Source organism: Anomaloglossus baeobatrachus, unplaced genomic scaffold (assembly GCF_048569485.1).
Source record: "Anomaloglossus baeobatrachus isolate aAnoBae1 unplaced genomic scaffold, aAnoBae1.hap1 Scaffold_142, whole genome shotgun sequence".
Lineage (NCBI taxonomy): Eukaryota > Metazoa > Chordata > Amphibia > Anura > Aromobatidae > Anomaloglossus > Anomaloglossus baeobatrachus.
The window spans coordinates 441,692-467,382 of NW_027441912.1; the positions used below are offsets into that span (position 1 = coordinate 441,692).

The following is a 25,691-nucleotide window of genomic DNA, read 5'->3' on the forward strand; positions in this document are numbered from 1 at the left end:
TGAGTGGCGATATATTGGGGTGCACAGTGAGTGGGGATATATTGGGGTGCACAGTGAGTGGGGATATATTGGGGTGCACAGTGAGTGGGGATATATTGGGGTGCACAGTGAGTGGGGATATATTGGGGTGCACAGTGGGGGTGGTGTCATCTGACTCATTAGTACAGCGGAACCATCAGCTTCCCGCAATTTCCAGACGGACGTCTTCCGCCAGTGCGCACTTCCGGGGCGTGGTCAGGCTGGCGCTGGTCGTGTACAGCAGTTCTGAGGAAGAGGGGGAAGCGGCGGAGCGGAGCGGGTTCGTGACGTCACAGCTTGCGTCTCCACGTCATGACGTGACCGGCACTGCTGTTATTTCATCATATTACGGCATTACTGTGCGCACAGGATAATGTTACGTCATAGCCGAAGGGGGGCGCTAGAGGAGCGGAGGTGGCTCTGGGGGGGGGGGGCGCTAGAGGAGCGGAGGTGGCTCTGGGGGGGGGGGGGCGCTAGAGGAGCGGAGGTGGCTCTGGGGGGGGGGGGGCGCTAGAGGAGCGGAGGTGGCTCTGGGGGGGGGGGCGCTAGAGGAGCGGAGGTGGCTCTGGGGGGGCGCTAGAGGAGCGGAGGTGGCTCTGGGGGGGGGGCGCTAGAGGAGCGGAGGTGGCTCTGGGGGGCGCTAGGAGCGGAAGTGGCTCTGGGGGGGGGCGCTAGGAGCGTAGGTGGCTCTGGGGGGGCTCTAGGAGCGGAGGTGGCTCTGGGGGGCTTTAGGAGCGGAGGTGGCTCTGGGGGGGCTCTAGGAGCGGAGGTGGCTCTGGGGGGGGCGCTAGGAGCGGAGGTGGCTCTGGGGGGGCTCTAGGAGCGGAGGTGGCTCTGGGGGGGGCGCTAGGAGCGGAAGTGGCTCTGGGGGGGGCGCTAGGAGCGTAGGTGGCTCTGGGGGGGCTCTAGGAGCGGAGGTGGCTCTGGGGGGCTTTAGGAGCGGAGGTGGCTCCGGGGGGGCTCTAGGAGCGGAGGTGGCTCTGGGGGGGGCGCTAGGAGCGGAGGTGGCTCTGGGGGGGGCGCTAGGAGCGGAAGTGGCTCTGGGGGGGGGCGCTAGGAGCGGAGGTGGCTCTGGGGGGGCTCTAGGAGCGGAGGTGGCTCTGGGGGGCTTTAGGAGCGGAGGTGGCTCTGGGGGGGGCTCTAGGAGCGGAGGTGGCTCTGGGGGGCTCTAGGAGCGGAGGTGGCTCTGGGGGGGCTCTAGGAGCGGAGGTGGCTCTGGGAGGGCTCTAGGAGCGGAGGTGGCTCTGGGGGGCTCTAGGAGCGGAGGTGGCTCTGGGGGGGCTCTAGGAGCGGAGGTGGCTCTGGGGGGGCTCTAGGAGCGGAGGTGGCTCTGGGGCTCTAGGAGCGGAGGTGGCTCTGGGGGGGCTCTAGGAGCGGAGGTGGCTCTGGGGGGGCTCTAGGAGCGGAGGTGGCTCTGGGGGGGCCTCTAGGAGCGGAGGGTGGCTCTGGGGGGCTCTAGGAGCGGAGGTGGCTCTGGGGGGGCTCTAGGAGCGGAGGTGGCTCTGGGGGGGGCTCTAGGAGCGGAGGTGGCTCTGGGGGGGCTCTAGGAGCGGAGGTGGCTCTGGGGGGGCTCTAGGAGCGGAGGTGGCTCTGGGGGGGCTCTAGGAGCGGAGGTGGCTCTGGGGGGGCTCTAGGAGCAAAGGTGGCTCTGGGGGGGCTCTAGGAGCGGAGGTGGCTCTGGGGGGGCTCTAGGAGCGGAGGTGGCTCTGGGGGGGCTCTAGGAGCGGAGGTGGCTCTGGGGGGCACTCCAGGTGCAGGGGGGCTCTAGGAGCGGAGGTGGCTCTGGGGGGCACTCCAGGTGCAGGGGGGCTCTGTGGAGACGCTCCTGTAGAGTGAGGTCTGCTCTGGTGACTCTTCTTCTTGTGTCTCAGGCCGCCATGTCCTCTCCCCGTCCCGCATTCTGTCCTGGACATGGTCTCGGACGCCCCTGTAGAGTGAGGTCTGCTCTGGTGACTCTTCTTCTCATATCTCAGGCCGACATGTCCTCTCCCCGTCCCGCAGTCTGTCCTGGACATGGTCTCGGATGCCCCTGTAGAGTGAGGTCTGCTCTGGTGACTCTTCTTCTCGTGTCTCAGGCTGCCATGTCCTCTCCCCGTCCCGCAGTCTGTCCTCTCCCCGTCCCGCAGTCTGTCCTCTCCCCGTCCCGCAGTCTGTCCTCTCCCCGTCCCGCAGTCTGTCCTCTCCCCGTCCCTCAGTCTGTCCTGGACATGGTCTCGGATGCCCCTGTAGAGTGAGGTCTGCTCTGGTGACTCTTCTTCTCATATCTCAGGCCGCCATGTCCTCTCCCCGTCCCGCAGTCTGTCCTCTCCCCGTCTTGGACGCCCCTGTAGTGTGAGGTCTGCTCTGGTGACTCTTCTTCTCGTGTCTCAGGCCGCCATGTCCTCTCCCCGTCCCGCAGTCTGTCCTCTCCCCGTCCCGCAGTCTGTCCTCTCCCCCGTCCCGCAGTCTGTCCTGGACATGGTTTCGGACGCCCCTGTAGTGTGAGGTCTGCTCTGGTGACTCTTCTTCTCATATCTCAGGCCGCCATGTCCTCTCCCCGTCCCGCAGTCTGTCCTCTCCCCGTCTCGGACGCCCCTGTAGTGTGAGGTCTGCTCTGGTGACTCTTCTTCTCGTGTCTCAGGCCGCCATGTCCTCTCCCCGTCCCGCAGTCTGTCCTCTCCCCGTCTCGGACGCCCCTGTAGTGTGAGGTCTGCTCTGGTGACTCTTCTTCTCGTGTCTCAGGCCGCCATGTCCTCTCCCCGTCCCGCAGTCTGTCCTGGACATGGTCTCGGACACCCCTGTAGAGTGAGGTCTGCTCTGGTGACTCTTCTTCTCGTGTCTCAGGCCGCCGTGTCCTCTCCCCGTCCCGCAGCCTGTCCTCTCCCCGTCTCGGACGCCCCTGTAGTGTGAGGTCTGCTCTGGTGACTCTTCTTCTCGTGTCTCAGGCCACCATGTCCTCTCCCCGTCTCGGACGCCCCTGTAGTGTGAGGTCTGCTCTGGTGACTCTTCTTCTCGTGTCTCAGGCCGCCATGTCCTCTCCCCGTCCCGCAGTCTGTCCTGGACATGGTCTCGGACGCCCCTGTAGAGTGAGGTCTGCTCTGGTGACTCTTCTTCTCATATCTCAGGCCGCCATGTCCTCTCCCCGTCCCGCAGTCTGTCCTGGACATGGTCTCGGATGCCCCTGTAGAGTGAGGTCTGCTCTGGTGACTCTTCTTCTCATATCTGAAGCCATGTCCTCTCCCCGTCCCGCAGTCTGTCCTGGACATGGTCTCGGACGCCCCTGTAGAGTGAGGTCTGCTCTGGTGACTCTTCTTCTCATATCTCAGGCCGCCATGTCCTCTCCCCGTCCCTCAGTCTGTCCTGGACATGGTGTCGGACGCCCCTGTAGTGTGAGGTCTGCTCTGGTGACTCTTCTTCTCGTGTCTCAGGCCGCCATGTCCTCTCCCCGTCCCGCAGTCTGTCCTGGACATGGTCTCGGACGCCCCTGTAGTGTGAGGTCTGCTCTGGTGACTCTTCTTCTCATATCTCAGGCCGCCGTGTCCTCTCCCCGTCCTGCAGCCTGTCCTCTCCCCGTCCCGCAGTCTGTCCTGGACATGGTCTCGGACGCCCCTGTAGTGTGAGGTCTGCTCTGGTGACTCTTCTTCTCATATTTCAGGCCGCCATGTCCTCTCCCCGTCCCGCAGTCTGTCCTGGACATGGTCTCGGACGCTCCTGTAGAGTGAGGTCTGGTCTGGTGACTCTTCTTCTCATATTTCAGACCGCCATGTCCTCTCCCCGTCCCGCAGTCTGTCCTGGACATGGTCTCGGACGCCCCTGTAGAGTGAGGTCTGCTCTGGTGACTCTTCTTCTCATATCTCAGGCCGCCATGTCCTCTCCCCGTCCCTCAGTCTGTCCTCTCCCCGTCCCGCAGTCTGTCCTGGACATTGTCTCGGACACCCCTGTAGAGTGAGGTCTGCTCTGGTGACTCTTCTTCTCATATCTCAGGCCGCCATGTCCTCTCCCCGTCCCTCAGTCTGTCCTCTCCCCGTCCCGCAGTCTGTCCTGGACATGGTCTCGGATGCCCCTGTAGAGTGAGGTCTGCTCTGGTGACTCTTCTTCTCATATCTCAGGCCGCCATGTCCTCTCCCCGTCCCGCAGTCTGTCCTGGACATTGTCTCGGATGCCCCTGTAGAGTGAGGTCTGCTCTGGTGACTCTTCTTCTCATATCTCAGGCCGCCATGTCCTCTCCCCGTCCCGCAGTCTGTCCTGGACATGGTCTCGGATGCCCCTGTAGAGTGAGGTCTGCTCTGGTGACTCTTCTTCTCATATCTCAGGCCGCCATGTCCTCTCCCCGTCCCGCAGTCTGTCCTGGACATGGTCTCGGATGCCCCTGTAGAGTGAGGTCTGCTCTGGTGACTCTTCTTCTCATATCTCAGGCCGCCATGTCCTCTCCCCGTCCCGCAGTCTGTCCTGGACATGGTCTCGGATGCCCCTGTAGAGTGAGGTCTGCTCTGGTGACTCTTCTTCTCATATCTCAGGCCGCCATGTCCTCTCCCCGTCCCGCAGTCTGTCCTGGACATGGTCTCGGATGCCCCTGTAGAGTGAGGTCTGCTCTGGTGACTCTTCTTCTCATATCTCAGGCCGCCATGTCCTCTCCCCGTCCCGCAGTCTGTCCTGGACATGGTCTCGGATGCCCCTGTAGAGTGAGGTCTGCTCTGGTGACTCTTCTTCTCATATCTCAGGCCGCCATGTCCTCTCCCCGTCCCGCAGTCTGTCCTGGACATGGTCTCGGATGCCCCTGTAGAGTGAGGTCTGCTCTGGTGACTCTTCTTCTCATATCTCAGGCCGCCATGTCCTCTCCCCGTCCCGCAGTCTGTCCTGGACATGGTCTCGAGCCCGGACGCTGAGCACCACGATGATGTCGGAGAACACGGTGGACGTCTGCGAAGCTTTCGTCACGAGCGAGGAAACTGGGCGTCTTATGTTTATGTGGCGTGTGAGTGTCATCACAGCCGGACGTCAGCCATCAGCCAAAGGGGCCAGCGCCATCTTTACTGTCTTCCTGTCTTACAGTTCGGCCTCATGAAGAATTGTGGGAGATGCTGGATGAGCTGAAGTCTGTGGCCCGAAAACATGGCGTCCACCTGACCACAGCAGAGGAGATACACGTCAGCCTGTCACACACCGTCATCCTGCGGCACCACTGGATCCAGCCGTTCATCCAGTCCCTGAGGGAGAAGCTCTGCACCACCAGACGGTCAGTGCTCTGCTTTTACTCCCTGCTATCAGCCGTTACTGGGGGGAGACTGTAGGACAGCTGACTACAATCTATTACTCCCTGTTATCGGCCATATTATGGTAGTAGTGGGTGCTGTATATACAGTGCCTACAAGTAGTATTCAACCCCCTGCAGATTTATAATACATACAGTGCCTACAAGTAGTCTTCAACCCCCTGCAGATTTATAATACATACAGTGCTTACAAGTAGTATTCAACCCCCTGCAGATTTATAATACATACAGTGCCTACAAGTAGTCTTCAACCCCCTGCAGATTTATAATACATACAGTGCCTACAAGTAGTATTCAACCCCCTGCAGATTTATAATACATACAGTGCCTACAAGTAGTCTTCAACCCCCTGCAGATTTATAATACATACAGTGCCTACAAGTAGTATTCAACCCCCTGCAGATTTATAATACATACAGTGCCTACAAGTAGTATTCAACCCCCTGCAGATTTATAATACATACAGTGCCTACAAGTAGTCTTCAACCCCCTGCAGATTTATAATACATACAGTGCCTACAAGTAGTCTTCAACCCCCTGCAGATTTATAATACATACAGTGCCTACAAGTAGTATTCAACCCCCTGCAGATTTATAATACATACAGTGCCTACAAGTAGTATTCAACCCCCTGCAGATTTATAATACATACAGTGCCTACAAGTAGTCTTCAACCCCCTGCAGATTTATAATATGTACAGTGCCTTCAAGTAGTCTTCAACCCCCTGCAGATTTATAATACATACAGTGCCTACAAGTAGTCCTCAACCCCCTGCAGATTTATAATACATACAGTGCCTTCAAGTAGTCTTCAACCCCCTGCAGATTTATATGTACAGTGCCTTCAAGTAGTATTCAACCCCCTGCAGATTTATAATATGTACAGTGCCTTCAAGTAGTATTCAACCCCCTGCAGATTTATAATACATACAGTGCCTACAAGTAGTATTCAACCCCCTGCAGATTTATAATACATACAGTGCCTACAAGTAGTCTTCAACCCCCTGCAGATTGTACAGTGCCTACAAGTAGTCTTCAACCCCCTGCAGATTTATAATATGTACAGTGCCTACAAGTAGTCTTCAACCCCCTGCAGATTTATAATACATACAGTGCCTACAAGTAGTATTCAACCCCCTGCAGATTTAGCAGGTTTGATAAGATGCAAACTTCAAACAAGAGCAGGATTTATGAACAGATGCATAAATCTTACAAACCAACAAGTTTTGTTGCTCAGTTAAATTTTAATAAATTATCAACATAAAAGTGTGGGTCAATTATTATTCAACCCCTAGGTTTAATAATTTGTGGAATAACCCTTGTTTGCAATTACAGCTAATAATCGTCTTTTATAAGACCTGATCAGGCCGGCACAGGTCTCTGGAGTTATCTTGGCCCACTCCTCCATGCAGATCTTCTCCAAGTTATCTAGGTTCTTTGGGTGTCTCATGTGGACTTTAATCTTGAGCTCCTTCCACAAGTTTTCAATTGGGTTAAGGTCAGGAGACTGACTAGGCCACTGCAACACCTTGATTTTTTTCCCTCTTGAACCAGGCCTTGGTTTTCTTGGCTGTGTGCTTTGGGTCGTTGTCTTGTTGGAAGATGAAATGACGACCCATCTTAAGATCCTTGATGGAGGAGCGGAGGTTCTTGGCCAAAATCTCCAGGTAGGCCGTGCTATCCATCTTCCCATGGATGCGGACCAGATAGCCAGGCCCCTTGGCTGAGAAACAGCCCCACAGCATGATGCTGCCACCACCATGCTTGACTGTAGGGATGGTATTCTTGGGGTCGTATGCAGTGCCATCCAGTCTCCAAACGTCACGTGTGTGGTTGGCACCAAAGATCTCGATCTTTGTCTCATCAGACCAGAGAACCTTGAACCAGTCTGTCTCAGAGTCCTCCAAGTGATCATGAGCAAACTGTAGACGAGCCTTGACATGACGCTTTGAAAGTAAAGGTACCTTACGGGCTCGTCTGGAACGGAGACCATTGCGGTGGAGTACGTCACTTATGGTATTGACTGAAACCAATGTCCCCACTGCCATGAGATCTTCCCGGAGCTCCTTCCTTGTTGTCCTTGGGTTAGCCTTGACTCTTTGGACAAGCCTGGCCTCGGCACGGGTGGAAACTTTCAAAGGCTGTCCAGGCCGTGGAAGGCTAACAGTAGTTCCATAAGCCTTCCACTTCCGGATGATGCTCCCAACAGTGGAGACAGGTAGGCCCAACTCCTTGGAAAGGGTTTTGTACCCCTTGCCAGCCTTGTGACCCTCCACGATCTTGTCTCTGATGGCCTTGGAATGCTCCTTTGTCTTTCCCATGTTGACCAAGTATGAGTGCTGTTCACAAGTTTGGGGAGGGTCTTAATTAGTCAGAAAAGGCTGGAAAAAGAGATAATTAATCCAAACATGTGAAGCTCATTGTTCTTTGTGCCTGAAATACTTCTTAATACTTTAGGGGAACCAAACAGAATTCTGGTGGATTGAGGGGTTGAATAATAAATGATCCTCTGAATAAACTTTCTCTAGTCCCTTCCACGACAGCATAGGAGGTTGTCTCTCCACGCCCTAATTGGGACAGGAAGCACAAGAGGTTTAAAAGGACCCTCCCACCTCCCATAGCCAGTGTCTTTCCTGTCCCCATGGAGCATGGAGAGGTTTTCTTTTTCTCCTATGCTGTGGTGGCCGGCGAACTACAGTATATTTTTTTTTTTCCTACCTTAAGCCGGACAGTATCGGTCGGGCCTTCGCCGCTCCTCCCCTACTGTTCCCTCACGCTGTGGGGGACCGCTGCTCCAGCCTTCCGGAACTCCTCTGGGGTGATGCAGGCTGTGTAGCTCCCCGGCCGGCGTCCTCCCTGAGCCGCCGGCCGCTTCCTGCATGCACGCTGCTTGGCGATCCGGAAGTGCTGCCGCGGGCGGGACTTCCGGTCTAGCGAACTTCCGGTTTGGGCACTTCCGGTCGCGGAGGCAGCGTGGAGGACACGCCAACGCTGCCACGGCCTGTCAGGGACCGGATGCAGGAGGCGGGGAACGTTCCCTGTCACTGGGGGGGCAGGCCCTTCTGCATAAGGGCTGCCTTGAAGACTTCAGATTCATGGTAAGGATTTCGGCTGTGCTTCCTGACATGTCTTCCCCTGCAGCTGCATCTGCAGAGCCCAGTGTTCCCCCTGCCACAGTAAGTACGGAGGGGGGTGGTCCCTCATGCATAGGTCTCAGGCGGATATTTATGGCTCTATCTGGTCTGTGTTTTCCAGGAGGACAAGGCCACTAAGAAATTTGACAAAAATGAAAAGTCAGAGAGGTCAGAGAGGTCAGAGAGGTCAGAGAGGTCCAATAAACCGGATAAACCTGACCGCTATGAACGGACTGAAAAGATTAAAAAGTGTCCAGTCTGTGTAAAAAAGCTACCTGCAGTCTGGGATAAGAAGCTTTGCCAACAGTGTACGGACCAGATTATTAGACCCGGTCCCTACTTAGGTGGTTAGACCAGTTGGAGGCTCATATTTCCCAGGGTACCCCTCGGGATGAGTTGCTGGAATCCCTTCCCTTACTTAGGAAGGCTACCAGTTTTTTGGCAGATACCTCGGTGGAATCAGTCCGCCTGGCGGCCAGGACCTCTGTTCTATCTAACTCTGCCAGACGTGCCCTCTGGCTTAAGGCCTGGAGTGGAGACTCCACCTCCAAAATGAGACTTTGCTCCCTTCCGTTTAAAGGGGATTTGGTGTTTGGGCCTGCCCTGGATGATATTTTGGACAAGGCGAATGATCGTAAGGCTTTACCTGATCCTAGACCCCCCAGGAAGCGGTCCTTTCGTCCCTCGCTGCCTCAAGCCTCCCAGCCCAGAGGGAAAGGGAAGGCGGGCCGGTGGAGCTATCCTAAGGGTAGAGGGAGAAACATCCTCATCCCTCCCCATCAACAACGTCCTCAGCAGGACAGTGACTCGGCCCGGGTGGGGGGACGACTCTCGGCGTTTCTTCCCCAGTGGCGGTCCATCACCTCCTGCCAATGGGTTCTGAAGATCGTCTCAGAGGGTCTCTTAATAGAATTCATCTCCCCCCCTCTTCCGGGTCTCCGAGTTACGGCTCTGGCGTCGCAGGTTTCCCAGGCTTTACTGTACGCAAAGATTCAGGAGCTAATGCACTCGGGGGTCGTTTCCCCAGTCCCGAGTCAGGAAGAAGGGATAGGCCACTACTCCCGTCTCTTCCTTGTCAGAAAGCCGTCTGGCGACGTCCGGATTATCATCAATCTACGGCGTCTCAACCGGCAGGTCAGGTACCGGCGGTTCAAGATGGAGTCCGTGAAATCGGCTATTCCCCTGATAGGTCTGCACCACCAGATGGCCTCCATAGATCTGAAGGACGCCTACTTCCATGTGCCCATCCATCCGGGTCACAGGCAATACCTCAGGTTTGCGGTTCTACACGGGGAGGAAGTGCTTCATTTCCAATTCAATGTGCTTCCCTTCGGGATCTCCTCGGCTCCAAGGATCTTTTCAAAGATCATGGCAGAGGTGGTCGCCTTCATACGATTGCAGGGTATCTGTCTGGTTCCATATTTGGACTACTTTCTTCTCGTGGCTCCCTCCGCTCAGACCCTCCGGAGCCATGTGGAGAAGTCTTTAGGAATCCTTCGGTCCTTGAGATGGATTCCCAATCACAAAAAATCACAGTTGCACCCCTCCTCCACTCGGCAGTTTCTCGGAGTGCTGCTGGACTCCGACAGGCAGGCATCCTTTCTCCCGGAGGGCCACAGGGTGGCCCTGCTAGCCAAAATATCAAAGCTTCGCCGTCAGGCTCGCCCGACCCTTCGAGCGGCTATGTCGGCTCTGGGTTCTATGACATCCTGCATTTCCTCAGTCAGGTGGGCTCAGGCCCATTCTCGGTGTCTACAGGATCATATCCTGGAGCATTGGGACAGACTCCCGTCCTCCCTGAACAGATGGTTTCGCCTCTCGGGGACCGTCTCCTCATCCCTTCTCTGGTGGCTGCGGCCCAACAACCTGCAGGTGGGGGTTGCCTGGACTCAGACGCCCCTGGTTACACTGACAACCGATGCCAGCCTGCGGGGATGGGGTGCTATGGTGGCAAACTCCCCATTTCAGGGGGTCTGGAGTCCTTATGTCAGCTCCCAATCCTCCAATTACCGGGAGCTCAGGGCAGTCAGGGAAGCCCTCCTTGCGGCTCAGGATCTCGTCCGGGACTCTCACGTCCTGGTCTACTCGGACAATGTCACCACAGTGGCACATCTCTGCCATCAGTGCAGTACACGATCAGGCGCCCTGAAGTCTGTGTCCTCCCGGATCTTCCACTGGGCAGAACAATCCCTGCTATCCCTTTCTGCAGTCCATCTAAAGGGCTCACTAAACCTTCAGGCAGATTTCCTGAGTCGTCGGGATGTTCATCCGGGGGAATGGAGTCTGGATCAGGCGGTGTTCTGCTCTCTGGTGGCAAGGTGGGGTGCTCCAGAGGTGGACCTCTTTGCTTCGGCAGGAAATCGCAAGGTCGCAACATATTTCTCCCTGAACCCACGGGACGAGGCGTTGGGGGTGGACGCCTTCTGCCACGATTGGTCCTTTTGCCTCGCCTACGCTTTCCCCCCCACTTCCTCTTCTCGCACGGACCCTGAGGAAGATCAGAGACGACGGGGCCACAACTATCCTGGTAGCCCCTCTGTGGCCTCGGAGGAGTTGGTACAGCCTGATCCTGACGCTCGGGATAGACGGACCAGTCCTCCTGGGTTCCGACCCCAGTTTACTATCCCAGGGTCCGATTTTTCCATCCGGCTCCCCAGAAACTCAAATTGGCTGCCTGGCTTCTGAGGCCCGGGCACTGAAGGCCCAGGGACTATCTGACAAAGTTGTGGCTACTCTACAGAAGAACCATAAACCAGTGACTAATAGTATTTACAATAAAATCTGGAAGAGATTTTCCTCCTGGTGTGGTTCTCGGCCTCCTGACCCGCTCCGGCCTAATGTTGCGCAGATTCTAGACTTCCTCCAGAGTGGATTGGACCTAGGCCTTCGGCCTAGCACCCTGAAGGTTCAGGTATCAGCACTCAGTGCAGTCTTTGACACGGCTCTGGCAGATCATCGCTGGATCCGCCGTTTTTGTGTCCACTAGTAGGCTCTGTCCGCGTCAGAGGGTCCTGACGCCTCGCTGGGATCTCAAGGTGGTCCTTACCGGACTGTCTCAGTCTCCCTTTGAGCCTCTGTCCTCCTGTAACATCCGTTCTCTTTCTCACAAGACTGCCTTTCTCGTGGCTATTACGTCTGCTCGTAGAGTCGGGGAACTTCAAGCATTATCTATTCGGGAGCCTTACCTGACCGTCAGAGATGACTGCATTGTCTTTCAGCTGGACCCTTCCTTCCTTCCCAAGGTGGTTTCGGATTTTCACCGTTCTCAGTCCATCGTCCTGCCTTCCTTCTGTCAGCATCCTAGGACTCCGGGTGAGGAAGTGTTTCATTCTTTGGACGTTCGTCGGACTGTGTTGCACTACCTGGATGTTACTGCACCTTGGCGTCTTGATCATAACCTGTTTATCCAGCCCTTTGGTCGAAATAAGGGCAGGAAGGTGGCTAAGAGTACTGTCGCCAACTGGATTGTGCGGGCCATTAGAGAGGCCTACCTCGCTCAGCATCTCTCTCTGCCTACCGGATTTACGGCGCACTCCACCAGGGCTACCTCTGTCTCCTGGGCTGAACGGGCAGGGGCTTCTCCTGAGCAGATCTGCAAGGCGGCTACGTGGTCTTCCCTCCATAGTTTCACGAAGCATTATCGGTTGGATCTGGATTCCTACAGGGATTTGGCTTTTGGCAGGAAGGTCCTGCAGGCTGTGGTCCCCCCCTAGGTATCAATTCGTTGGTATTCCTCCTATGCTGTCGTGGAAGGGACTAGAAAAATAAGAATTATTCTTACCGATAATTCGGTTTCTAGGACCTTCCACGACAGCAGGTAATTCCCTCCCTTATCCTCGATATTCCTGGATGTGTTTGTACTTCTCATATGCTATGGGTTCTTTGTAAGACACTGGCTGTGGGAGGTGGGAGGGTCCTTTTAACCTCTTGTGCTTCCTGTCCCAATTAGGGCGTGGAGAGACATCCTCCTATGCTGTCGTGGAAGGTCCTAGAAACCGAATTAACGGTAAGAATAATTCTTATTTTCACAATATAAAAAAAAATAAATAACATTCTTTTTTGCTGCATTTCACACTTCCAGGCTGATCTACAGTCCAAATGTCACAATGCCAAGTTAATTCCGAATGTGTAAACCTGCTAAATCTGCAGGGGGTTGAATACTACTTGTAGGCACTGTATATGGAAGGGGTGACCCCACCTCTTTTGTCCCAGTAATGAAGGATTTGTGTTGACAGCTATGGATGTGTAATATGGTCAGCATTGTCCTGAAGGGACCGTTCCATTCTCCCATCATTCAAAAACCTAGAGTTGCTGTGATTGACTGTGCTACTGTCTGCTCATCAGTGTCCCTCTTCTCTCCATCTGCTACACCAATGCCTCCACTCTGCCCCAGTCATTGCACTGGTTACCCATCCACTACAGAGTACAATATAAACTTCTCTGCCACACACAAAGGGCTTGACAGGTCTGCACCGCCCTACATCTCCTCATCTGTCTATCACCTACCCGTCCTCTCCACAGTGCTGCACCGCCCTACATCTCCTCCTCCTCATCTGTCACCTACCCGTCCTCTCCACAGTGCTGCACCGCCCTACATCTCCTCCTCATCTCGATCACCTACCGTCCTCTCCACAGTGCTGCACCACCCTACATCTCCTCATCTGTCTATCACCTACCCGTCCTCTCCACAGTGCTGAACCTCCCTACATCTCCTCATCATCTATCACTGTGATGGTGGAATGTGGGGGGTTGTGTATCATGTTGTGTAGGTTTGTATTTTAGGCGTGGTTCACTGTCTATTCTGTATATTCCATGTGTGAACATTGTATTGTCTGTAGATAATTACCCCTGTAGTGCTTCTGTCCCTAGGTCTGGGGGAGGGGGGGCCTGGGATCCACCTAAACTCTGCTTACCTGTGAGATTGGTCCGTCTGTTTGAGAACTTCAAGAGAGAAGGAAAAAGATTGATCCTCTGGGCTGAAGCTGCGGCTTTTATCGCTTTCTGGAGTATATTCGTGTTTTTTGACTATTTTACCCTTTGTATGGTGGATTATTGTAGGGACCGTTTGATTTGCTTGGAATAAATGTTCTCTGGATGGTTCAATCATCTCTTGCTCTGTTTGTGTGATATTGGAGAAGAACCCCGTGACAATCATCTACCCGTCCTCTGCACTTCTTCCTTTTACCATGACCGCGCCGTACATGAGAGAGAGTGTCCGCCCCCAGCAACAGGAAACCTACAGAGATAAAAGGGCGGCACCTCTCCGCAGCCTCAGTGTGTTTCCTGTTCCTGGAAGAGCAGATCTTCGGTGCTGCCTAGGAAAAGTTCCAGGATTATCTGTGTGTCCCTCGCGTGGGCCAGAGGGGGATGGATGTGGTGCTGCGTGCGGCTGCTGTCGGCATCTCTGGGTGGCAGCGACCTCCTTCCTGGAGCGTACCGCTGACGACAGATCCTGCCGACCGTTCCATGAGGGTGTGGTACGTGCACCTACCGGCTGCCGCAGTGAAGTACTCCCGGCGTCCGCTCCATGCTGGAGACTGGGCCGGTCAGGGGCATACCTGGAAAGTGCAGCTGCACACAGGGTATCCTGGGTCATTTCCGGTGGCAGTGACGTCATACACTGGGGGCGCGGTATTCTGGCACTTCCAGGAGGAAGTAGCCTGAGGCACTGCATGTAAGAAGAAGCTAGATCGGCAATATGATAAAGCCGTGCCATCCTTGTATGGAAGATGGTGGTGGAGGAATCCCCCTCTACATTACAGGAGGTAAAACTCGGATCAAAGAAGAGGTTAACTCTACAATGAGGGCAGAAATGGACCAATTTAAAGGGCCCTCTCCCTCCACAAGCAAACAAGTGCCCGCGGATACTCACTCGGAGGACGAGTCAGGAGCGTCTTAATCTCCTAGAGGTCGGCAACAGACTCCTCACACCAGGAATACGGACGCACAGTTTTTTTTCAGTGGATGATATCAACAAACTCCTAAAAGCAGTAAGAGCAACGATGGGGGTCGAGACCCTAAAGAGCCTAGGTCCATACAGGAGGCCATGTTCAGGAACTTGGAGGAGCGGAAACAAAAAGTTGTTTCCGGTACATGACAACTTGTTAGCGCTCATTAAGAAAGAGAGGAAAAAACCTGTTAAAGTAACAGCTCCCCAAACTCTGAAAAGAAAGTCTCCCTTTAAAGAAGAGCTGTGTGGTTCCTGGGAAAAGTCCCCCAAAATTGATACAGCAACAGGTATAGTGTCCAAAAGGGTGGCCCTCCCCTTTGAGGACTTGGGATCCATAAAAGATCCACTGGACAAAAAGGCGGACATGTTCCTTTACGAGAACATGTGAAGCTGTGGCATGGTCCTTCAAGCCCAGCATAGCAGCGACATGCACCGCACGAGCTATGGTCTCCTGGCTCAATGAGTTATCCTCTCCGATTAAAAAAAATAATTGCCCCAGAGGAAAACTGCTGGAGGCGCTATCCACGATTCAGAAGGTGGCAGAATTTCTAGCGGATGCCTCGGTGCACAGTGTGAGGTTCGCCGCTCGTGCATGCGCCTTGTGCAGCTCCAGCCACAGTGCACTAGGGCTCAAAAGCTGGGCAGCGGACGTCCGGTGAAAAGTAAAGCTCCGCTCTCTGCCTTGTCAGGGAGAGATCAGTTCGGGCCAGCAGTGGAGGAAATCCTAGAGAAGGCGGCAGACAAGAAAAAGAGCCCTTCCAAAGATTTCAGAGGTTCTTTCGTGGCTCAGGAAGAAGAGGACGTAGAGGAGGCCAAACAGAAGACAGATCAAGGGAGGAGCGTGCCTGGAAGGCCAAAGATAACAAAGGTTACTATTCACTAAGGCTCCTTTTAGGGGGAACCCCAGGCACCAGCAATGACGCCAGACAACAGGTGGGAGGAAGACTGGAACTCTTCTCTCACCAATGGGCTCTACTCCCATCATCCAGATGGGTAATAGACACACTATTGCGGGGCCTAAGACTAACTTTTTCCTCCCTTTCCCCCCACGGCGTGATAATAAAAACCTGAAGAAATCAAGGAGCATTAGAGCAGGAAGTTGTCCTCCTGTTAGAAGAAAGGGTACTAACCAAAGTTCCACATCTGACATGGGACAGGGGTTTTACAGCAGTTTCTTTCTGGTCAAGAAACCAATCAGGTCCTACAGGACCAAGTCAACTTGAAACCTCTGAACCAGGACATCAAAGTAGAGAATGGAGACCATAAAATCAGCTGTAACACTCCTTTACCGTGGTTGTTACATGGCAGTCGTAGATCTAATGGACGCGTACTACCACAACAACAAAAATACCTCAGTGTATCTGTAGACATCGACGGAGTCCCAACCCACCTACAGTACCAGTGCCTACCCTTTGGGATCTCCTAGCACCAAGGATATTCACCAAGATAGTGGCCGAAATGACGTCATACATGCGGAAGGAAGACATTCTAATTGTGCCTTCTCTAGAGGATTTTTTTTAGTGGTAGGCAAATCAAAGGTAGACTGTTGGATGGCAATCGAGCGGGTCCTGGCAATACTGATGGACCTCGGCTGGCTCGTAAACAGAGAGAAATTAAAAGTAGACCCTTCCCAACAGCAAGTCTTTCTAGGGATCAAACTAGATGCAAAACTCCAGCGCTGTTTTTTGCCCAAGGAGAAAATCACAAAACTCAGGGAGAAAGTTACACGAGCATGCACACGGGCGATGTCTCTGTTAAGGTCAATTCACACATACCGAGATCGTTACTACGTCACAGTTTCCGGATCGTTGTTAAGTCGTTGGTGAGATGTCACACAATCATTTTCCCAATGACTTTAGTAACGATGCAGAGGGGTCGTGGAAAAGGTGACGCAACTACACGCCTAAGTGTCACACTTTAAGTTCTCTTCTAGGTCGTTAATGAGATCGTTGGTAGGTGTCAAATATAGAGATCCATCCTGCCCAGCAGGACTCCAAAGAGCCAAAAATGGCCCAGGACATTCAGCAACGACCAACGATCTCACAGCAGGGGGTGGATCATTGGTATGTGTCAAATGTAACGAGATCGCTGGTGAAGTCGTTGTTTCGTTACAGTAACCGTGACGTAGCAACGATTTCGTTAGCGATCTCGTTATGTGTGAAGTGGCCTTTAGGCTCCCTGACGGCTACAATTTCAGCAGTCCAGTGGGCACAGATACACACAAGGGATCTACAATGGCAGGTCTTGTCAATACAAACCACAAATCCAGACAGTCTAGACCAAACATTCCAGCTAAGCTCGAACGTGATCAAATCTTTAGGATAGTGACTAGACGATGCAAATCTAAGGAAAGGGGTTCCCTGGACAGTGAACACCCAATTGTGGTCACCACGGACGCAAGCCCCTTGGGGTGGGGAGCTGACCTGGAGGTGTTGTTTTTCTCCAGGGAAGTTGGAACCCTATCAAAAGAAATCACTTTTCCAATTTCTCAGAACTATCAGCGGTAAGACAAGCTCTCCAACAGGCTTTGGAGCAAGTATCATGGAAAGATGTGGTCAGAATGTCCAACAACAGGATGGCGGTGCCATACCTAAACCATCAGGGGGAACCAGATCCAGATCATTGATTGAAGAAGCAGAACGGTTATTCCAGCTAGCCGAAGGGAACCTGTCATCTTCAACCGGCCGACACATAAAGGGAGCGGAAAACGCAGCGGCAAACTTCCAAAGCTGACATGTTCTCAGCCAAGGGGAATGGGCCTTGAATCAAGACATCTTCACACAGATCTGTGTAGCCTCTGGGATGGCCGGAAATACATCTATTCACCACCAGACAAAACCGTCAAGGTGATTCTTCTCCTTAGACCAAAGGAAATTCCCAGATGGACTAAATGCACTCCTCCAGAATTGGGATTTTCGTCTGGCCTATGCTTCTCCATCCCCCCCATTTCCAGCTGATACCGGCAGTACTCAAGAAAATTTGAGAAGACAGAGCCAGAGTCATTCTCATCACACCATTCTGGCCAAGGAGACCATGGTTCACGTGGCTCCTGTACATGTCAGTATCGGAACCCTGGATTCTCCTCGATGTCACCAACCTACTGTCACAAGGACCAGTCCTGCACCCCGGGTTCAGCGATTACATCTGACAGCATGGAACTTGAAAGGACACTCCTTCTAGACAGGGGTTCCTCCAATACCTTAGTCTCTACCATGATGTCAGGCAGGAAAACAGGGATGTCGCTCAAATACACAAGAATTTGGGAGAAATTCTTAATATTTTCAGGAAGGAACTTAACCAACCAAGTCCAACACGTTTCCCTGACAAATTCTAGAGTTCTGCAAAAAGGACTCCAGAAAGGTCTATCCACCAGTACACTAAAAGTGCAGGTCTCTGCCCTGGGGTGCTATTCAACCCGGATCACCCATGGATTCAAAGATTCATTAGAACCTCCTTCACTTCCAGACACCTGAGGTCCCCAAAGTCGGCTCCTTGGGATCTACATTTAGTGCTGAATGCTCTGACTCAAGCACCGTTTGAGCCGATTTCTTCAATTATAGTGAAGGCTCTGACTCTTAAACAGTTCTCCTGGTAGCCCTAACGTCTACATACTATAAACACTGAGGCTGCGGAGAAGTGACGCCCTTTTTTTTTTTTTTTTCCCTCTGTATCCCTGTTCCTGGGGGTGGACACTCTCATGTATGGTGCTGTTATGGTTCTGGAAAATCCAATTACCGGTGAGCAATTATCATCTTTCTGCACCACCCTACATCTCTTCCTCATCTCTATCACCTACCCGTCCTCTCCACAGTGCTGCACCACCCTACATCTCCTCCTCATCTCTATCACCTACCCGTCCTCTCCACAGTGCTGCACCTCCCTACATCTCCTCCTCATCTCTATCACCTACCTGTCCTCTCCACAGTGCTGCACCACCCTACATCTCCTCCTCATCTCTATCACCTACCCGTCCTCTCCACAGTGCTGCACCACCCTACATCTCCTCCTCATCTCTATCACCTACCCGTCCTCTCCACAGTGCTGCACCACCCTACATCTCCTCCTCATCTCTATCACCTACCCGTCCTCTCCACAGTGCTGCACCACCCTACATCTCCTCCTCATCTCTATCACCTACCCGTCCTCTCCACAGTGCTGCACCTCCCTACATCTCCTCCTCATCTCTATCACCTACCTGTCCTCTCCACAGTGCTGCACCACCCTACATCTCCTCCTCATCTCTATCACCTACCCGTCCTCTCCACAGTGCTGCACCACCCTACATCTCCTCCTCATCTCTATCACCTACCCGTCCTCTCCACAGTGCTGCACCGCCCTACATCTCCTCCTCATCTCTATCACCTACCCGTCCTCTCCACAGTGCTGCACCGCCCTACATCTCCTCCTCATCTCTGTCACCTACCCGTCCTCTCCACAGTGCTGCACCACCCTACATCTCCTCCTCATCTCTATCACCTACCCGTCCTCTCCACAGTGCTGCACCACCCTACATCTCCTCCTCATCTCTATCACCTACCAGTCCTCTCCACAGTGCTGCACCACCCTACATCTCCTCCTCATCTCTATCACCTACCCGTCCTCTCCACAGTGCTACACCACCCTACATCTCCTCCTCATCTCTATCACCTACCCGTCCTCTCCACAGTGCTACACCACCCTACATCTCCTCCTCATCTCTATCGCCTACCCATCCTCTCCACAGTGCTGCACCACCCTATATCTGCTCCTCATCTCTATCGCCTACCCATCCTCTCCACAGTGCTGCACCTCCCTACATCTCCTCCTCATCTCTATCACCTACCCGTTCTCTCCACAGTGCTGCACCACCCTACATCTCCTCCTCATCTCTATCACCTACCCGTCCTCTCCACAGTGCTGCACCCCCTACATCTCCTCCTCATCTCTATCACCTACCCGTCCTCTCCACAGTGCTGCACCCCCTACATCTCCTCCTCATCTATCACTTACCCGTCCTCTCATTCCAGTAATGATCTAAGACTAATGTCCTCTATAATCCGACACGCTTATTCCTATCTCAAAGTCTTCTCTTTTGCTGCACTAGTTCTCTGGAATGCTCTACCCCAGACAATCTGGTTAAATCCTGGTTTCCAGTTTCATGTCCTAAAAGTTCATTTCTTGCTGATATTACTCTTATTTCTATAGTGCTGAGGTTTCACACAGCACGTTACAAATCAGATGAGAGAAGTACAGACAGCAAAGCTGATATACCCGGAGGCGGGAGGGTCCGGCTCACCTACAATCCACCAGGAAATCGGGGGGGACATGAGGTAACGTGCTTGTGGCGTAGTGCTGGCCATCAGTATGATACATAGGGGGATTCGCTCGGCAGGCACCATCACCAGCCGGGATCTCTGCATGCAGCCTGAAGATGCCGGTGCTGGACGGGGAGAGCAGGCAATAAATTAATGAGGAGAGAGAGGCCGCTCTAAAGGAACGTTATTAGGGAAGCTTGGAGCCGGGGACACTGGGTCCATTCCCTGCTCTCCGCTCAGAATCACTCCAGTCTGTCCCCGGTGTCCTTCCCCTCCTTGCTGATGTCCTGGCCGGCGTCTGCCCGTGCCGAGGTCCTGGCCGGCGTCTGCCCGTGCCGAGGTCCTGGCCGGCGTCTGCCCGTGCCGAGGTCCTGGCCGGCGTCTGCCCGTGCCGAGGTCCTGGCCGGCGTCTGCCCGTGCCGAGGTCCTGGCCGGCGTCTGCCCGTGCCGAGGTCCTGGCCGGCGTCTGCCCGTGCCGAGGTCCTGGCCGGCGTCTGCCCGTGCCGAGGTCCTGGCCGGCGTCTGCCCGTGCCGAGGTCCTGGCCGGCGTCTGCCCGTGCCGAGGTCCTGGCCGGCGTCTGCCCGTGCCTAGGTCCTGGCCGGCGTCTGCCCGTGCCGAGCTCCTGGCCGGCGTCTGCCCGTGCCTAGGTCCTGGCCGGCGTCTGCCCGTGCCGAGGTCCTGGCCGGCGTCTGCCCGTGCCGAGGTCCTGGCCGGCGTCTGCCCGTGAAGAGGTCCTGGCCGGCGTCTGCCCGTGCCGAGGTCCTGGCCGGCGTCTGCCCATGCCGCCTTGTGTGATCCCCCTGTATTATACTGACGGACGTACACCACAAGCATTTGTTACCTCGTGTCCCCCAATTTCCTGATTCTGAGCCGGACCCTCACTCTTCATGTAACTGTAGAATTGTCACTATGTAATGTCTGATATTCTGTGCACAAATCCACACTCAGTGATCCTGCGCTATGGAATATGTTGGCGCTAAAGAAATAAATTCATTATTATTTGTGCAGGTTCCTGTGTGTCGCTGACTTGCTAAAAGTCTATGTGAACAAAGAGAAAAGCAGGTGAGTATGGCCGGAGGGGTCAGATGTGGGGGGCTGGGGACGGCCGTAGGGGTCAGGTGTGGGGGGGGGGGGTGAGGACAGTCGGAGGGGTCAGGTGTGGGGGGGGGGGGTGAGGACGGCCGTAGGGGTCAGGTGTGGTGGTGGTGGGGGGGGGGGGGTGATGAGGACGGCCGTAGGGGTCAGGGGTGTGGGGGGGGGGGTGAGGACAGTCGGAGGGGTCAGGGGTGGGGGGGGGGGTGAAGACGGTCGGAGGGGTCAGGGGTGTGGGAGGGGGGGGGGGGTGAGGACGGCCGGAGGGGTCAGGGGTGTGGGGTGGGGGGGGGTGAGGACAGTCGGAGGGGTCAGGGGTGTGGGGGGGGGGGGGGTGAGGACAGTCGGAGGGGTCAGGGGTGTGGGAGGGGGGGTGAGGACGGTCGGAGGGGTCAGGGGTGTGGGAGGGGGGGGGGGTGAGGACGGTCGGAGGGGTCAGGGGTGTGGGGGGGGGGGGGGGGTGAGGACAGCCGGAGGGGTCAGGGGTGTGGGAGGGGGGGGGTGAGGACGGCCGGAGGGGTCAGGGGTGTGGGAGGGGGGTGAGGACGGCCGGAGGGGTCAGGGGTGTGGGAGGGGGGGGGGGGTGAGGATGGCTGGAGGGGTCGGGGGGTGAGGACGGTCGGAGGGGTCGGGGGGGGGGTGAGGACGGTCGGAGGGGTCAGGGGTGTGGGAGGGGGGGGTGAGGACGGCTGGAGGGGTCGGGGGGTGAGGACGGTCGGAGGGGTCGGGGGGGGGGGGGGGGGCGGTGAGGACGGCCGGAGGCGTCAGGGGTGTGGGAGGGGGCGGTGAGGACGGCCGGAGGGATCAGGGGTGTGGGGAGGGTGAGGACGGCCGGAGGGAGGCGTCGGGGGGGGGGGGGGAGGGGGGGCGTTGAGGACAGTCGGAAGGGTCAGGGGTGTGGGGGGGGTGAGGACGGCCGGAGGGGTTAGGGATTTGGGGTATGCGCACGCAGTGTCGGGGTGAGGGTGTTGCGCACTTTTTCGCTGCCTTCTGACCCCTTCCGGCTCTTTCCTTTAGGACCTTCTTGGGGCTGGAGGTCGCCCGAGGACGTCAGCAGCTCCTGGAGGTGGTGTCTGGAGTGGACTTGTCTTTACAGGAGTTTCACCTGGAGACCTTTTATCAGGTAAGAGCAGATGTGTGGCGGGGCGCTGTAGACGTGGTTGTGCGTTGCCCACCGCTGTCCTGGATCACAGCACGGAGTCGGGATTTCTCCTTGTAACTTCACCGCACGGCTCTGGATGTCACAGAGGTGGCGTCCGGCTGATGGCGGTGCGAGGTCAGCCACTCACTGACGCTGCGCCTCTTATTACAGAATCCCTCCTTCCATGTCAGCCTGGCCTGGTGCGTTGGTGACATGGCCAAAGCCTTACAGGGAGCATGTCTGCTGGAGCTACAGGTGAGTACAGGGGGCGGGGCTGCTGGAGCTACTGGTGAGTACAGGGGGCGGGGCTGCTGGAGCTACAGGTGAGTACAGGGGGCGGGGCTGCTGAACCTACAGGTGAGTACAGGGGGTGGGGCTGCTGGAGCTACAGGTGAGTACAGGGGGAGGGGCTGCTGAACCTACAGGTGGGTACAGGGGGCGGGGCTGCTGGAGCTACAGGTGGGTACAGGGGGCGGGGCTGCTGGAGCTACAGGTGGGTACAGGGGGCGGGGCTGCTGGAGCTACAGGTGGGTACAGGGGGCGGGGCTGCTGGAGCTACAGGTGGGTACAGGGGGCGGGGCTGCTGGAGCTACAGGTGGGTACAGGGGGCGGGGCTGCTGGAGCTACAGGTGGGTACAGGGGGCGGGGCTGCTGGAGCTACAGGTGGGTACAGGGGGCGGGGCTGCTGGAGCTACAGGTGGGTACAGGGGGCGGGGCTGCTGGAGCTACAGGTGGGTACAGGGGGCGGGGCTGCTGGAGCTACAGGTGGGTACAGGGGGCGGGGCTGCTGGAGCTACAGGTGGGTACAGGGGGCGGGGCCGATAATCTCACATGAGTCTGGTCAGATGGGCGGAGCTTACAACCTTCTTTCTTTCCATTGCAGAGGGTTGTGGATGACTTTGAAGACTCTGATGTTCTGACCCGTTTCTATGCAGACACCATTTACTGTAAGTGTGGTAATAAGGTGATGTCCATCCCCCTCTGCTGACTGGAGGCCGGGCCGCGTCGTCCATCCCCCCTCTGCTGACCGGAGGCCGGGCCGCGTCGTCCATCCCCCCCTCTCCTGACCGGAGGCCGGGCCGCGTCGTCCATCCCCCCTCTGCTGACCGGAGGCCGGGCCGCGTCGTCCATCCCCCCTCTGCTGACCGGAGGCCGGGCCGCGTCGTCCATCCCCCCTCTGCTGACCGGAGGCCGGGCCGCGTCGTCCATCCCCCCTCTGCTGACCGGAGGCCGGGCCGCGTCGTCCATCCCCCCTCTGCTGACCGGAGGCCGGGCCGCGTCGTCCATCCCCCCTCTGCTGACCGGAGGCCGGGCCGCGTCGTCCATCCCCCCTCTGCTGACCGGAGGCCGGGCCGCGTCGTCCATCCCCCCTCTGCTGACCGGAGGCCGGGCCGCGTCGTCCATCCCCCCTCTGCTGACCGGAGGCCGGGCCGCGTCTTCCATCCCCCCTCTGCTGACCGGAGGCCGGGCCGCGTCGTCCATCCCCCCTCTGCTGACCGGAGGCCGGGCCGCGTCTTCCATCCCCCCTCTGCTGACCGGAGGCCGGGCCGCGTCGTCCATCCCCCCTCTGCTGACCGGAGGCCGGGCCGCGTCGTCTTTTTGGGGCAGCCTGTCTGTATCTGAGTTCTGCGGAGACCTCCTATAAAGATTCCTGCTTATTTCTTACATTGTGTGACGTCTACTTAGTGCCTTCTCTTCCTGCACAAGCGCTGCTGGCTGCCCCCCCCCCCACCTCAGCGGACAGTGTGTGCGCGTTTCCATGCCCCCTTACGGACAGTGTGTGCGCGTTTCCATGCCCCCTTACGGACAGTGTGTGCGCGTTTCCATGCCCCCTTACGGACAGTGTGTGCGAGGAATCGGTCACGTAGTGTCTGCAGACTTATCAGACCAGATACTTACAATTTTTTTTACCTTTTTGGGGTTTCCAAACTGTGTATCTGTAAAAACCCCACAGTGTGAAGAAGCCGCGCGGTGTGCGCCTCATCTTTCCCTTCATGCTTCACTTCCCGCAGCGGCCATCGCTCACATCGGGGTCTCCAAGACCTAAATACAGAATGAGCCGGCGGCGGCTGTTCTGCAGATGATGGAGCCAGGTCCTGTCATTGCTTTTTGGCCGTCCTGTGAGGTCTCATTTCGGTGGTCTCATGAGGACGGCCCGCCGTCACCTCCACGCCGCTCCTGCTAGGGACCTCGGGGGTGATGAAATTCGGCTTTTGTGCACATTGGCTGCACAGCGTTTACCTGAGCAGAGACGTGACAGCAGCAGGATACAGGGAGGATGTGATCAGGCCGGGGCCTGAGGGGGCAAACTCCACAGAGGAGGCCGACCACACTGAGAGCAGATTATATACAGAAAGTGGCGGACACCAGTGCCCTCTGCTGGGCGGCAAGGGTAGACTTCTGGGAGGGTGTTGTGAATGAGACTCATGACCATGGTAGGGAACGTTTCCTCATCTCTTTCTATGACCCTACTGTATAAACATTCATGGGGTCCATCCACTGGAGGGAGGGGACGTGGCCTCCAAACCGTGGCGGGTGGTGCAGCTCCTGCGCTGTCCATGTGACAGACGTCATCCACGTCTTTACACGTTATTAAACTCCACATTGATCAGTATTTGCGGACATGGAACGACCAATAATCCAGTATCTGAAAAGAGCAGTGGACATCTCCACAGTGGACGCCCCCCGTGACCTCCGGCCCCCCGTGACCTCCGGCCCCCCGTGACCTCCGGCCCCCCGTGACCTCCGGCCCCCCGTGACCTCGGCCAGTGAAATGCTGGAGCAGTGCTGGGCTGGACAGTCTCCTTACACCGGCTTAGCACTGTGCTCGGAGAATTGTTCTGCCTTTCCCCAGTCAGCGGCTCCTCACCCACACAAGTCCCATCTCCTGCTCTGCCCTGAGGAGGAGGCAACACCCTGGAACACGTGTAGGAGGACTCGTTAAAGGTTCCATACTCAGGCTTGATAAATCCAATGGAGGCGCCAGAGGTCACGTCTTCAGCCTGTGAAGGAGCAACCTGGGAATATATTGTCCTTACACTGAATGCTGTGGGGATTTCTCACATGTTGCGGACATGTGACCTCCGCCCGAGCACTAACCTACATGATACAGCAGTGACATCACTGTGAGCAGATACCTCCCTCTTTGCCTCTTAATCTCCAAATTAATAAGATTTGTTTTAGGAGTGCTCGGGAAGTCATTGCAGCACTCACGCTCTGTGTTGTCTGCTTTATTACACCACGTGACCAGTTTATATAGTACCTCAAACAAAGAAATAACTCCTGAACTGTGCACCAATAAAATTAGGGGCATGGACAGAAATGTGAAACTTCCCGTCCATCAGCGCTAGCGGAGCCCTCTGATATCATTAGTTATAGGACAAGATGGACACTATAGGAACAAAATGGCTCCTGTTCTCTCACATTCCCCCTTTTGTGACCAATTCTGGGTATATGGGGAGGTATATAGGAGCGCGCTCCCCGCGTCCCCAGATTCTGGGTATATCAGGAAGTATATAGGAGCGCGCTCCCCGCATCCTCAGATTCTGGGTATATCGGACGGTATATAGGAGCGCGCTCCCCGCATCCTCAGATTCTGGGTATATGGGGAGGTATATAGGAGCGCGCTCCCCTCTCCCTCAGATTCTGGGTATATGGGGAGGTATATAGGAGTGCGCTCCCTGCGTCCTCAGATTCTGGGTATATCGGGAGGTATATAGGAGCGCGCTCCCCGCATCCTCAGGTTCTGGGTAAATCAGGAGGTATATAGGAGCACGCTCCCCGAGTCCTCAGATTCTGGGTATATCAGGC

General features: G+C 55.8%; 1 protein-coding gene across 2 annotated transcripts; it reads left to right on the forward strand.

The window, feature by feature from the left end:
• Positions 1–253: 253 nt before the first annotated feature.
• USB1 (U6 snRNA biogenesis phosphodiesterase 1) lies at positions 254–23,546 on the forward strand. Of its 2 annotated transcripts, none has more exons than XM_075332016.1 (7): positions 254–298; positions 4,821–4,972; positions 5,050–5,233; positions 20,657–20,710; positions 21,758–21,863; positions 22,053–22,136; positions 22,765–23,546. In XM_075332016.1, exons 2-7 carry the CDS (start codon positions 4,861–4,863, stop codon positions 22,867–22,869), a joined length of 645 nt encoding a protein of 214 aa, XP_075188131.1. In that variant the 5' UTR covers positions 254–298; positions 4,821–4,860; the 3' UTR covers positions 22,870–23,546. The 2 variants fall into 2 exon arrangements, with proteins under 2 accessions (XP_075188131.1, XP_075188132.1); XM_075332017.1 differs by lacking the exon at positions 254–298 and adding an exon at positions 348–377.
• Positions 23,547–25,691: the final 2,145 nt, after the last annotated feature.

Bases quoted from the DNA above. Each gene is read 5' to 3' on its own strand.
- USB1 (XM_075332016.1), top strand. From the start codon at position 4,861: ATGGTCTCGAGCCCGGACGCTGAGCACCACGATGATGTCGGAGAACAC. The intron at 21,864-22,052 runs GTAAGAGCAGAT...CTCTTATTACAG, and splicing joins ACCTGGAGACCTTTTATCAG to AATCCCTCCTTCCATGTCAG. The intron at 22,137-22,764 runs GTGAGTACAGGG...TTTCCATTGCAG, and splicing joins CATGTCTGCTGGAGCTACAG to AGGGTTGTGGATGACTTTGA.